This window comes from Nannobrachium achirus, assembly GCF_963921795.1.
Source record: "Nannobrachium achirus genome assembly, chromosome: 1".
Classification (NCBI taxonomy): Eukaryota; Metazoa; Chordata; class Actinopteri; order Myctophiformes; family Myctophidae; genus Nannobrachium; species Nannobrachium achirus.
In genome coordinates, this window is record NC_137810.1 from 55325149 (window position 1) to 55338995 (window position 13847).

Below are 13847 nucleotides of genomic sequence, written 5' to 3' on the forward strand. Positions count from 1 at the left end.
GGAGAGGTCACTTTTTACAGACGGATACTGCTCAAGCCCCCTTTGCTATCAATGTGTGCACGTGCCTGTACTGTAGGAAGGTTCCATGATGACTCAGCATCCAGACCCTTACTGGCAGTGCAGCGCTGAAATTGCAGCATAATAAAATAAAAGCACACTCTCCTCCACGCTTGTGCGTGACACTCGGGCACACTAAATTGTGAGCCTTCTAGCAATGCTTTGTCTAGGATCATTCCTACGTGTGCTTGTTTTGAAAGAAGGTGGTTTTGAATAGGCATTCATTCTGCAGTCGTATTATTTTCTTCTCCTGCACTCTACCCACCTTGCCCTCTTTCTTTGGGTGAGTGAATATGGAAATTGTTCGATGGGTGGTAGAGCCGGCTGGCACAGAGGGGGGGGAGCTGGCTGGCACTGGAAGCTCCGCGTTCATTTGACAGCTGAGAGAGAGGGATGGAGACATTAGTGAGAGGACGGGGTGAGGGGAGGAGACCACATTAAGAGTGAGGTGTTCATCATCAGCACAAATACTTGCACCCCATGCAGATGAAGTTCATCTCTGTGTGTGTGTGTGTGTGTGTGTGTGTGTGTGTGTGTGTGTGTGTGTGTGTGTGTGTGTGTGTGTGTGTGTGTGTGTGTGTGTGTGTGTGTGTGTGTGTGTGTGTGTCTGAGCACACAGTGTCCTTGCATGCCTTCTCTGGTTTGTTTTGTGTGTGCCTACATGTGCATTGATGCTGAACCAGCGCTGCTGCGTCGTTCTAAAACGGCTAGTTCCATTCCGTGATTCTGATTGTCTGGTTTCCCTTAATTGCTGTGGTATATGAGACTATAACCCACACCTTGAATCAGTTTGTATCAAACGTTATTTCTTTCCACAGTGTTCCACAGTGCACCAATTATCTGCACCCGTGTTGTTGGCAGAAAAGCTGGGAACTACTTTCTTGTACCTGGGAACTTTCTTGCAGAACTTGTAGTTAATTATTAGTGAAATAGAACAGTTTTAATTGGTTCATGTCTATGATTTTTCATGTTGCCATATTGTAACCGTTTTAGAAAAGCAATAAGCCATGCGAGGCATGTGATTATTACCTGTATTTTATAACGGCTGAGAGGGTTGGAGACACTGGGCTGCGCCTCGTGTCTCACCACGCCTCTCAGCCGTTATAAAATACCAGGTAACCACATGCCTCTTGTGGCTTATTGCTTCATTGAACCACACAGTGTGTAGAAGTGAGTCACAGCACTGCTAGCAACCTTAGAGGAGCCACTGTGAAGTGTGGCACAGCCTGGCGGGAACCATGCACAGCTTAATACACACCTGGAGGAGTGGGGCGGGAGTGACACACTTACTATAATATACATTACCTTAACAAGATGGGGGGGATATTGGAAGATGGAAGCCTGGTGACAGAGAAGAGGAAGAGCGAAGGAGGAAAGGAAATGAGATTGGAGAATATGCTGGAACACACAGATGGGAAGAGAGAGGAGGAAGGAGAATGCTATAGTGATGATCATCAGGTCAGATAAGATGAAATGAGAGGAGGAGGAGGGTGCACTGGTGGTAGAACAGAGAAACAGAGATAGAGGAGATACGAGGGGAATGAGAGGTGTGTGAGCACGAGGAGATTAGGAGGAAGAGGTAGACAAAGACAGAGCATGATGAGAGAGGGAGGTGCGGGGAAAGGGGAAAGTAGGGAGAGAGGAGAGGAGAAGAGATGGGGGAGAGAGAGAGAGAGACAGAGAGACAGAAAGCGAGAGAGAGAGACTATGGGAGATGAGAGGATTGGTACTCTGACTGACAGAATGACAGGAGGAGGACAGGATGAGAGGAGCGGCAAGGAAGGAGAGGAGGATTCTCATGAGAGACAAAATGCCAGCATGGGGATGTCATTCTGAAGCATTGCATGCTCTCTGAGGACATGTTGCGTCTGCTATGCACATATACACTTGCACGCACACGCGCACACACGTACACACGCGCACACACACACACACACACACACACACACACACACACACACACACACACACACACACACACACACACACACACACACACACACACACACACACACACATGTTTTTTTTTGTCACCTGACAGGCACCATAGATATTAGTATGGAGTGGTGTATGTTCTGTATGTGTAAGATAAGAATAGAACAGATCAGATAAACCCTTATTGATCCCCGGAGGTCTATTCAGGTAACAACAGCAGCAAGGTTGAAACACAGGAGTGGTAAACGCAGTTACGACTAGAAAAAGTAGCAAAAGTAATACAAAATACTAGAATGGGGTTCTCTGCGGAGTGCATATCTCCACCAGGCCAAGCCTAACCAGGGCTTTGCAAGCTGCACGGTGGAATTAGCATTTCTTTTAAAGATATTTTGGGGGGCTTTTCTGCCTTTAATGATACAGTATACAGTGGAGAATGGACAGGAAACAGGAGAGAGAGACGTGGAGTGACACGCAGATTGGGACAAGTAGCAGTATGGTGTTAAGGCCCTGGAAAAGTCAATGAACTTGACTCTCACAGTGCTATGTGACCTCTCATGTGTGTATGCTCTGTGGTACAGGTAGATGATGGCATCATCCTCGTCAATCCGACCGCTATATGGTCTTGTGCATACTGTGAATGGGACAAACTGACTTCAAACTCTGCCAGGGCTCGAGGGAGTGCAGTGCCCAGCGGTGATCAGACATCACTTTAGGACAAGGCTAGCTATAGTCTACTCCCTGTACTCCATTTACATTCTGCACAGACTTTATTTTATGGAACTGCTCCAATTATGTGCGTGCATGCGTGTGCTCGTCTGCTCCTGTGTGTGCTCCTGTGCGCACATTTGTGCAAGTGTGTCTGTGAGTGTGTATCAAGTTTTACCCATATCACTTTGTTACAGTGTGCCACAGCGTTGCTATCATTAGGGAAAGTAGTCTCGGTGCCGGCATCAATCTAAATATATTTGGATATCATTTAAATGCATAATATACGATGATGAAAGGGAGAAATAAATTGATTTTGCTTAGACTTTGTTCTCAATCTTCAGTCTTCCCTCTCTGTCTCTCTCTTTCTCTCTCTTCCTCTCTCTCTCTCTCTCTCTCTGTTTTTCTCGGTGTCCCCTCTTGTCTCTATCTCTCTTTTTTTGTCTATGTTTTATTCAATGTGTTAGACACACACACACACACACACACACACACACACACACACACACACACACACACACACACACACACACACACACCCCGCCATTGTCCTTGGAATGTTTATTTATACCAAAAAGATAAAAACGACAGCTTGGCTCAACTTCTTCCGGTATGTGCCGTTGTGCTGTTGTTCTGTCAGATTGTGTCCTCTTTACTCTACTGTATGTGTATTCCCCTGTATTCAGCAGACAAAAAGAAAAGGTTCCAGTGGAAGGTTTCCTTTATGCCTTTGGCTTGTCTCTGCTGGAAAAGCACTTGAGACTTGAAAAGCCACATGAGGCTTGCAACACCACACGAGATATGCTAAAAATGAGACCTGACTTGACTTTGAAGTATGAGGGCTAATTGCAATATTCCAGGACTTAACCTTCATCTCAAAGTATGGTGTGCGCATCTCAATATGTTTATGTGTTATGCATTATTTATTAATACACTATGTAACCTCCCTAAGATAGGATGCAACTGTCCAAATGTCATTACACTTTCGGAAACATGTCTTGGAAATTGAATAATAATAGTTAGTGTCGAAGAGTCCTTGAGCAAGACTCTGAACCCTAGTTGCTCCTGGTGAGCTGGTTGGTGCCTTGCATGGTTTCCTCCACCATCGGTGTATGAATGTGTGTTTGAATGTAATGCACAATCTCTGTAAAGCGGCGTGGATAAAGGCGCCATATGAATGCACCATTTAGCATTTAAAATACGTAACCAGTAAGACTCCCTAATCGGGAGATAAGCGACCGTAGGTCACTTATCTCCACAAATAGAGCAAAAATGTGTTTTTCCAAAATCTTCCTGAGCATGTTGATGACATGAGTGTAGACATACTGTGTAGTGATTTTCGTGATTTTAGGGCAAAATCTGAATCGGCCTCATGGTGGCGCTAGAGGGCCATGTGAGAAATGAGGGGTGGGGTCTCCGCGCCGCCAAGGCGGACGAATAGGTACCGGCCCCGGCTCTCCCGGTCGCTCCTAGCCCGAGTTACGGCATTTTATGTGAGCTGCAGTGGCAGGGGGTCCTCCACTGGGGGTGCCACCACTTTTGCATCCGTTCTGGAGCACCAGGAGTGGGTGGTCCCCGGGAATGCCCCGTGAGCAGCCCCGTTGGGGTGGTCATTTGGTAATTTTTGCACATGTGCTCATTTTTTACACTTGGGGGTCCCCGAGGGAGCTGGGGGTCCCTGGAGCTCCGGGGGTCCTTGGAGGTTGTAGTTTGGCAGGTAAGGAGTGTGTGTGCAAAATCTGGCATGGATCGGGGCAGCGGTTGCGGAGATATGAGCAGGGCAAAAGTGTGACGTGTGTGACGGAGTGACGGAGTGACTGACTGACTGACTGACTGACTGACGGACGGACACCTCGAGCAGCTTTCTGTAGTAAGTGCGACCTACGGTCGCAATAAACACATGCCTGGACAGAATGTATCAGTATCTCTGCACTAACAAAATGTACCATATTCGTGTCGAAATTATTCTTGTAATGAAATTGATATAGCCTGATCTCAGACTCAGCTCACACAGTAGTCTGAAACTGTGCCCAATTCTGAACGATTTACGGGACGCGTCCGCGCGCGAGTGATCGCGACGCACAGTGATCGAGACGCACGGTGGACGCGACGCACGGTCGCGGACTCGCGGAGTGTGTGTGTCTCTGTCTGTGCCAGTGACTTCTTCCACACAGAACTGCGACCAGAAACATGTAATCAACATTAACAGCTTGGTGAAATCAGCGCGCGCGCGTGTGTGTGTGTGTGTGCCTTCCTCAGCCTGCCTGTGTGTGTGAACTTCGTTTGAATCGTTTCAACTGCTGCGCGGATTGGATATTCGTTAGATCCACCCCCACCCCCGCGCTCATTGGATCAGCCGCAGTTTTTGGTTACTCAATGCCGATTCATGTACTGTACTCAGCTCCAGACCAGAGAAAGAGTCCACTCTGAGAGTGGGCGGGGTCAATGGTCTGGAAGCAGGCTAAAATTGATATTCAAAACTGTTTTACAATCGTGAATTGGGATTATGTCCATGATGTTAGAACAGTCAGGGTGTTGTAGGTTCGATAAGCTTTAACCGGTGAAAAATAGCAGATATACAAGCTCACAGGCTGCGAGCTTGTAGATCCGCTTGTGGCTTATCGTTTTAATCTGTAACAGTCTGGCTGGGAGATTGTTTTATCCTACTTTTGCCAAATGGGATTTGACAGAACAATGCAGTGACTACCACAGTTTTGAAAATCACAGTGAAATATTGCAAAATATATTCTCTACAACAACAGAACTGCATTTTCTGAATCTAGACCCCCCCCCCCCCCCCCCCCCACACACACACACACACAAGCACTATTACAGTATTTCGTCACTGTCAAGCAGAAACCTTGTATCTCCAAGTTTCAAATTTGTTTGTTTTTTCGTAAATCAGTTACTTCATCATACAAGACTGTTGCACATAAATGGTGAAAATAGCAGATCTACAATAATAATTAAAAAGAAACGGTTTTGGACACACAAGGTTTCCACCCGACAACAACAATTTGCAAGTGCCATTTGACACTCCTCTGCTGCATACAGTACACAGTACACAGTCACATCATTATTTTGTAGTTGTCAGTTCTTAACAGAGACATACAGTATGCTCACAGCAGAGAACGTATATAGAACAGCTCATTTGTCATGATTTACATTATGACACACACACACACACACACACACACACACACACACACACACACACACACACACCCACACCCACACACGCACACGCACACGCACACGCGCACACACACACACACACACACACACACACACGCACACCTGACACACAGACAAGACGCAGAGTGACAACAGGAGGCGGATCGCACCTGATCTGCTCCAGTGACTCTCCTGTGACTGCCTTGCTGGCTGGATAAATGTGGCCCAAGAGAGGACACTGAAGACTTCATCATTGAAAAGAGCCTTTTTCGGGTTAGTGTTAATTAACTCATGACATGAGGGTGTACAAATGGACCCTTACTCACTGTCAGAGTTCCATCTGGCATCGAGGTCCCTCTGAGTTACATTGACACTCAGTGTTTTTTGCAAAGGCACGACAGAGAAAAGAGACAGGGAGAGAGAGAGAGAGGGGGAAAGAATAGAGAGTGATGTTATCCATTGTGTTCGTATTACTGGGGAAATGCCATTACCTTCCGCCACAACAAGTCTGTGTGCTGCGCTGTGCCAGGCACATAAAGGCTCTCCGGCTGTGTTTAATATTTGGGAACACCTCCGAAGTCATGACAGATGGGCCAATGGTGGCAATCACGAGGGTGTCTCTGTGAATTAGAGTAGAGGAACAGAGATGCTCCTTTTCTTACCCATCAGAGGGGAAGGTTCCTTGAGGTGCGGGTCCAAAGCAGCTCTTCTTCACAACCTTGCCTCCAGTGGTGGAAAGTAACCAAGTACATTTCCTTAAATGTGTAGCTTGCCGCTCGCAGGGCTCCATTACGCTCCATTGTCTTATTTTGAAGGCCAGAAGTCCATTGCGTAAATACTTCTGGGTTGACGTCATGACGTCATACAACGGGAGCGGTCGTCACACCATGTGGTTTCTAAAATGGCCGATCGATGCCTTTGTTGTTATGTTTTTGTAGCGAGAATCTAATGCCATCCTTGGCTTTAAAAGTGTTGTTTGGAGAAAATGGACATTAAAGATGAGATTCCCCTTCGGCCTCCATGTTATGGGATTACTATTTTGTGCACGTGGATCCGTGATGATGATGAATCGGCAAGGCCGATCGTGCCAGGACCTTCCGCCAGGCTATTGGGTAGGAGAACCGGCGTTACTCTATATACAGTATTTTTCGCGAGTATACTCGGGATCGGCACTCTAAATACTTGAATATTTTTCACGAGTATACTCGGGATCGGCTAGAAATGAGTTAAGTGAAAAGGACCTTTTCTTTGACGATGGCTAGCCAGATTGCTGACATAGAAACATAGGTTTTTCAAAAAATCTTAGAAGGATTCAAAAGACACTTATAGAATCGGGTCAAAATTCAAATTTTCACGATTTTTCAAGAATAGCAGATCTACAAGCTCGCAGCCTGCTGTGAGCTTGTATATCTGCTATTTTTCAATAGTTAAAGCATAAAATAATGATACACAATAATAATGTGTACCCGTTCTAAATGGGTAAAGGGGAATACCACTCATTTTCTATGTCATTAATACAGAGTTGTTGGAAATAAGAAAAAAGTCCCCTCCTTCTGTGTTGCCTAGAACAGGAGGATTGATTGTGGGGTCATGTGATCAGTGACAACATGAAGATGTACTCTGCAAGCCAAAGAGTACGTATCTTCATGATGTCACTACCGTCGTTTCATTGCATTGCATTGACAAGGTAGATAATCCAGAGAAACTATGACCTATGCTGATTTTTGGCAAGTTCTTACCTTCACAAAACCAAACAGGATGATTTGGACTAGTTCTTCACTTGGAAAAAGAGGACAACATGAGTTGGCAAATGAATCCAAAGGAAGATGATAATTATCTCCAGACTTTGATTCCCCATAATTTAACATAATCTGCAGTGGTTCAACATGGTCTCCCTAATTGACAATGTCAATAAAGTTATTTGACGCAGATTGGACACTCGAGCAAACATCATGCATGTCATAGTGTGGACATCAATGCAATTACTTCTCTTTGTATGGATAGGGAGAGGGAGACAACGGGCATATCACACGAATCCGGTAAAATTGTTGTAGTATTCTTTTCTGATAAAAGTAGCAGTTTGACACAAACACATTGACCTTCCCTGTATATTTTTAAATGTCACAGTCTCAGGTTGACCATCATTGCAGCATCATTTCGACACAGCCAGGACTCCATCACACAGCATGGATTGGCTCGCAGACAGTCGCCCTTGACCTGTCACACTGTTGAACACAAAACACTTTGCCACGTTAATGCTTCAGTGTGGAAATTTCATCTGAAGCGTCACTAAGACAGGGGGCGATGCGCACACACACGCACGCTCACTCACGCACTTACACTCACACACGCACACGCGCGTGTGTGCATGCACGCACGCACAGTCGCACACACACCCAGACACCCACATTCTGCTGCACGCATGCATTTGCAAGCCCTAATCTGCTGCATCGTCTAGCTCAGTGGTTCTCAACCAGTGGCAAGGGGACAACCAGTGGTCCTTGAGGGGGTTCCAGGTGGTCCCCATCTAAATGATGGAGAGTTGGTAACCAAATGGACTCTTTAGATTAGATTAGAGAATGTTGAAAATGTGTTATTATGATAAACGTTTGCCTGTTAGTCCTACGATACCACATCAAGTCAGCATGGAATAGAACCAGTAAGACGCCTAAGGGCGACAAGCGACCAGGGCGAGGTCGCGCCATGTCTTGGCTATCTGGCCGGTGATGTATATCGGACCAGTTAACCATATATGGAGACCCCTGCTAGGCTGGTACCCATATATGAAGATCCATGTACTTTATATGGAGAGACGCTATGAGACCACAAACATGCTTACTCAGTTATTTGTTATGTGAAAATCCTATGACGTCTATGACATCTGACATCATACATACAATCCATTTTATGCCCATACAGTATATGGAGATCCCTGTCTGTAGAACCAGCCACACAGATATGGGTCTTCCTCCATACAGTATATGGGCATTCCCTTATGAAGTCCTGTTAGATATGGGCTTAATATTGAAGACATCTCTATATAAGGGCATAAAACGGATTCTGTTAGTGTGGTTCCCCTGACATCACAGTGATGTCAGAAAATGTTGAAACCCCTGGTCTAGCTTATACCTTTTTGTTACAACCAATAATACTGGCAACTCATTTTACATTCAACAGTCATGCCTGTGGTGTGGTCTATGTACCGTATAGAGTATGTGCTGTGATATGTTTTAGAGCTTATCCTTGTTAAAGTGTGGAATCTGGGAGGATCAGCTAGGATGATTGACATTGAGCTAAAATCCTCTCCGCTCTCCTTCTTCACAAAGCTGTGGCTGTGTCTGATTGGTCCTCATTAAAAGACACAGAGGACAGAGTGTACAGTGGAAAAACCCACGGATATCCAAACAAAGAAGGTCTCTAAGGGGTTATGCTTGTAAAAACATTTTCATCTAAATGCAGATTCGGTGTTATCCCAGCCAATGGAGTCCTCACAAGTTTACATTCATTATTCTGCCATTGGGGAATAGAGCAATTCTTATTCAAACTGTAATTTAGGGTCTGCAATTGATTTCCTTTTGGTGTGGTGTTGCTCATTGCAGCACAGGCCAGAACCAAAGGCTCTTTGGGTCAATTGTAGAAAACAAAGGCACACATTTTGTACAAATAAAGTCGACACAGAGCGAGAGAGAGAGAGAACGAGAGGGGAGGCAGCAGTGTCACTAAGATTGCGATTGGCTCGCGCTGTTGGCTTCATTTGTGGTTGAGTGGGCTTTGCCACGGGGAGCGCAGGGAGCATAATGGTGTGCTGATCACTGAGGTGGAACATGGCTGGGATCTGGCAAACAGATGAAACATTACTGATGCCTCTCAGCTAAGGAGTATGTTTGGTTGTATTAGCGTCTAGAAAAAGCTCAGCAAATTGCTGCTTGATAGTCATTTGGGACTCATTCCTTTGGGACATTGTGTGTGTGTGCGCATGCTTGCATGTGTGCACGTGCACATCCGTCGGTGTGTGTGTATGTGTGTGTGTGTGTGTTTGTTTGTTATACTAATTTGTGGTGGTTCAACGGTTGAACACAGACGGATGCCACATCCCCTTGAGAGATATAAGCCAAAGAGAGGAAACAAGAGGGAGTCGAGTGAAGTTTGATGATTGATTTGAATTAAGTGCATGTGTGTGTGCACGTGCATACGTGGATTGGCTTTTGACTGAATGCGTACGGGCGTACAGTACGTGCACGTGTGTTAATGTCAATCTCCACGCATCTTCTGCTGACTCACTGTTTCGGCACCATCTCTTTTTCTGTCAAATTCCAGCTGACTTCCTGATTTCCAATCACACAAATCCATTTCCCTGTGACAGATCACACAATGCTTTTTCTCCCCATTTCCTTTTTGTTTTCTTTGTTTAGACATTTTTTCCTCTCTCTTGACTCAATCTCTCTGTTTTGATTGCACTCTCCTCTTTGCCGTGTTGTGTTGGACTCTACTGTGCCTCTTCATCTCCCTTCGGTATAGTGTCAGTTTATTTTCCTCGTGTCAGTGATAGAGAACAGTACCGCACTGATGCTATCAAGTAAAACAGAAAGTGCTTCTGTTTCCCCTCCATGCATTCATCCCATTGGTAGTGAAAGCCTGATATAGACTTTGTAGCGCGCCGGTGTCGCGTGTAGGATGATCTCACAATGCGTCACGATGCGACACACTGTGAGCATGTACATCTATTGTCCATCGATACATGTTGTACACTTATTTTCGTAATTAATTGAGCATTAACCTGCTGGCCTTTTTAGACATTGTATTCCACATACCTTGTATTTCACACAGGAAGCCACTTCCAGGCACAGTCTCCCATAAACATTGTTGAACAAAATATCAATTAGCCCTCAGGCTCCAGCAAACTACTTTACATTCTTGTACTCTAAACGTGTCCCATTTGTCTCCCTATACTACACAAAGCAGGAAAATATCTCCCAATTGGCAAGCAAGGTGAGAGAAGATTTCCGGGTAATTGTTGTTAATGACCACAATGGCTTTGTTCATTTGTTCCACTATTCCGTCTTGCCTTTATTCTCGTTTCCGAGCCTTTGAAAAGCTGACATGCTCATCCATCTTACAGGTCGCTTAACTCAGTGGGGTGAGCTTCTCTGGAGCATGATGTGAGAGGCTGTTTCAGAGCAATAATTTGCTGTGTTTGATGCGGTGAAACAGAGCGGCAGGGTTTAATGTGGGGATCATTCTATGAGGGAGATTGACAGACGATGCCTGCCGGAGAGGTTGTCACAGTGTGCACAGGAGAATCCAGAGTTTTATATTTCAACTCTGAAAGTGCGAATGTTACTGTACCATTCAGGAGTGAATATTTTATTAGTCAGAAATGTGAACTGCGCGAGGTACAGTCAGACTTAAGGGTGCATTTGAAGATGTGCACTCAGTGCCCACTTGTCGTTCGTTTATTCTGTGCACTCTGTGCGTTGTCGTTCAAAAATCCAGTGCGCTGAGCCCCGGGTGTGCTCGGTGCACGCACTGACCGACCCTACTCAGAAGTTGGGGTTTGACAGTGTGGTGCGACACTGCAGTGTTTTGATTTGTTGATTTTCAGAGCGGTGTCTCGTGCGCTTCTCAGCGGTGAACACTGGCGTAGGAAATGATAGCAAAATGCACCATTTGCGTCTTGATTTGTCCTTTGGGCTATTCTTACACACGCATCAACGTGTAAACTAACTAACAGCAGGTATAGGCCAATGTTATGAATTAAATTACCTTTCTATAGCAACATTAGCAACTGCTGCATTTAAGAAAAAGTTTTACTTCAGAGTTAAGTCTGGAAAAAGTGCACAGCTGCCCCTTAACTGGTCGTTCGTAAATAAGCCACACTGAATGCACTCTACATTTTAGAGTGCAGTGGGCGGTGATGTTGTAGAGTCTACAACGTCACCGCCCACTGACTGCACTGCAAAAAATAACACTATAGTACATGTCATCAACAAATACAAAATGTACAAAGGAGAAACATGAAGAGAACAGCGGCAGAGAACGACACCTCCTTTCTATGGGAATTTGCATTTATCTCCCGTTGTGGTCTCCTGATAGATGATTTTTCAGGCCAGTTTTGAAAGGCCTGAACCATCCATCTTTTAATGGATGGTTTCAGGGCGTTCCACATGTTGGTGGCAGAGTAGTAGAATGAGAATTCTCCCATGTTTCTTCTATATTTGGGTTGTATACAGTACCAGACTGATAGTCACATACAGTACAGGATACAGGTATTGAGGGTAGTGGTTGCACTGCAAAATTTGGAGTGGTCATTTAACAATGACAGTTGACCTGAAAGAGGCGTAATCTCAGAGTTAAATTAACACTACAGATTTTGCAGTACAGCAGAGGTCTTCAACAGGGGGTCCGGGACCCCTAGGGGGTCCTCAGAGTTACTGCAGGGGGGCCACCACATCCTTGTGTGATAGGATAATTATTTTAAATGAACAATTGAACCCTCGCATCCCTATACTCCGAGGAGAACTTCAGCCAAAAATAGCAGATCTACAAGCTCTCAACGCCTCGCGCCGCGAGGCGTTGAGAGCTTGTAGATCAGCTATTTTTGGCAAATAGGTTTGGTGTAGAGGTAAAAAAGAGCAGACCAAGTACAGACTGAAAGGTCAAGTTTACTAAGTATCGACGATTTTTAAGTGGTTAAGTGTCAAACAAGTCTATGAATTTATCTATGAAATCGATGAGAATCACCATCACACATTTATTCAGTATGTAGAGGGGGTCCCTGCTTCATCTCTCTCTCTGCTAAGGGGTCCTTGGCCTGAAAACGTTGAAGACCCCTGCAGTGCAGTAATTGTATGTGTGTTTAAGTGCGTAAGGTTGATGTTAAGCACTCTTGTAGCTGGGAGGAGAAGGCATTGACTCACAGCCCCTGCAGTTTGTCCCAGCTCAAAGGCACATTAACCATTAAGCAGGGATGAAAAATGGCAGCAACACCATGGATGTGAAAGCATTAGTGGCTGTGTGTCACTGTGGAAGTGGGTGACCGTGTGCATGCGTGCGTTAGTGCGTGCGTGCGTTAGTGCATGCATGCGTGCGTGCATAAGGGCTACGAGAAAATACCAGGCCTGAATGTAAAAATAACTATGTGTTCCTTTTAGGGGACGCAGGCTCACAGCTGTAGTGGGCTTCAAATTGTATGTACAGCTTAGATTATGTTTGTCTCATTCTAATTAAAATAAAAGCCTTTTTTTATTTGCTTTAATAATTACTAATAACACAAAATAATGAATTAAAGCCTTCAGGTTGGAAACCCATAGGTTCATGTATATTGTGTACTTGAAATATGACCGATGCGTTTTGACTGCAGTTAAGAACAAGATAATTTCCCAGGAAAAATATAAAACCCTAGTATTTAAAAATCGATTTCCATTTGCCCGTGAGACAAGTTGACAACACGAGGCAAACTGGCTCAGGTGGCCTGGGGCTCAACGGGCTGGGGAATAGCAATAACACATCGTTTGTGTTCTTGTTTAATAACACGATTTTAGTTTGTTTTCATTGCTGAATTTCTTTTGGACCCCAGAAAGACTAGCCACCACTTTGAGGAAGCTAATGGTGATCCTGATAAAGACAGTAGCAGACTTCATAATCTTCACCAACAAACAAACTGCTTCACAAGAACAGTGTAACTACAGTAGACACTCACTTATATAATCCTTTTTTTTTTCTTGTTTTCTCAAGAAAGATATAGCAGATGAGGAAACATATTTCTCTGCTGGCGGGTGGTTGGAAATATTTAGAAAAGGGAGGATTATTAAAATGTGTCCCTACTCCCTACATGGCCTAGTATTACAGGGAGACAAATTAAAACAGCTTGTTGGATTACATACCGTATTCTTTCTGAAGATCTGCAATTCAATGATGCGTCACACTGTGAGCTTGTAGATCAGCTATTTTCGCCTATAATGTTTAGTTTGCCCCAG

General features: G+C 44.8%; 1 protein-coding gene across 1 annotated transcript in view; it reads left to right on the forward strand.

The window, feature by feature from the left end:
* Positions 1-1371: 1371 nt before the first annotated feature.
* ncanb (neurocan b) overlaps positions 1372-13847 on the forward strand; it is a gene marked incomplete at both ends in the record, with an annotated part of 212206 nt that continues 199730 nt past the window's right edge. The window contains 2 exons of the mRNA XM_080745680.1: positions 1372-1515; positions 2571-2685. Coding sequence (XP_080601806.1) covers positions 1372-1515; positions 2571-2685 — 259 coding nt within the window. The remainder of the gene's footprint in view (positions 1516-2570; positions 2686-13847) is intronic.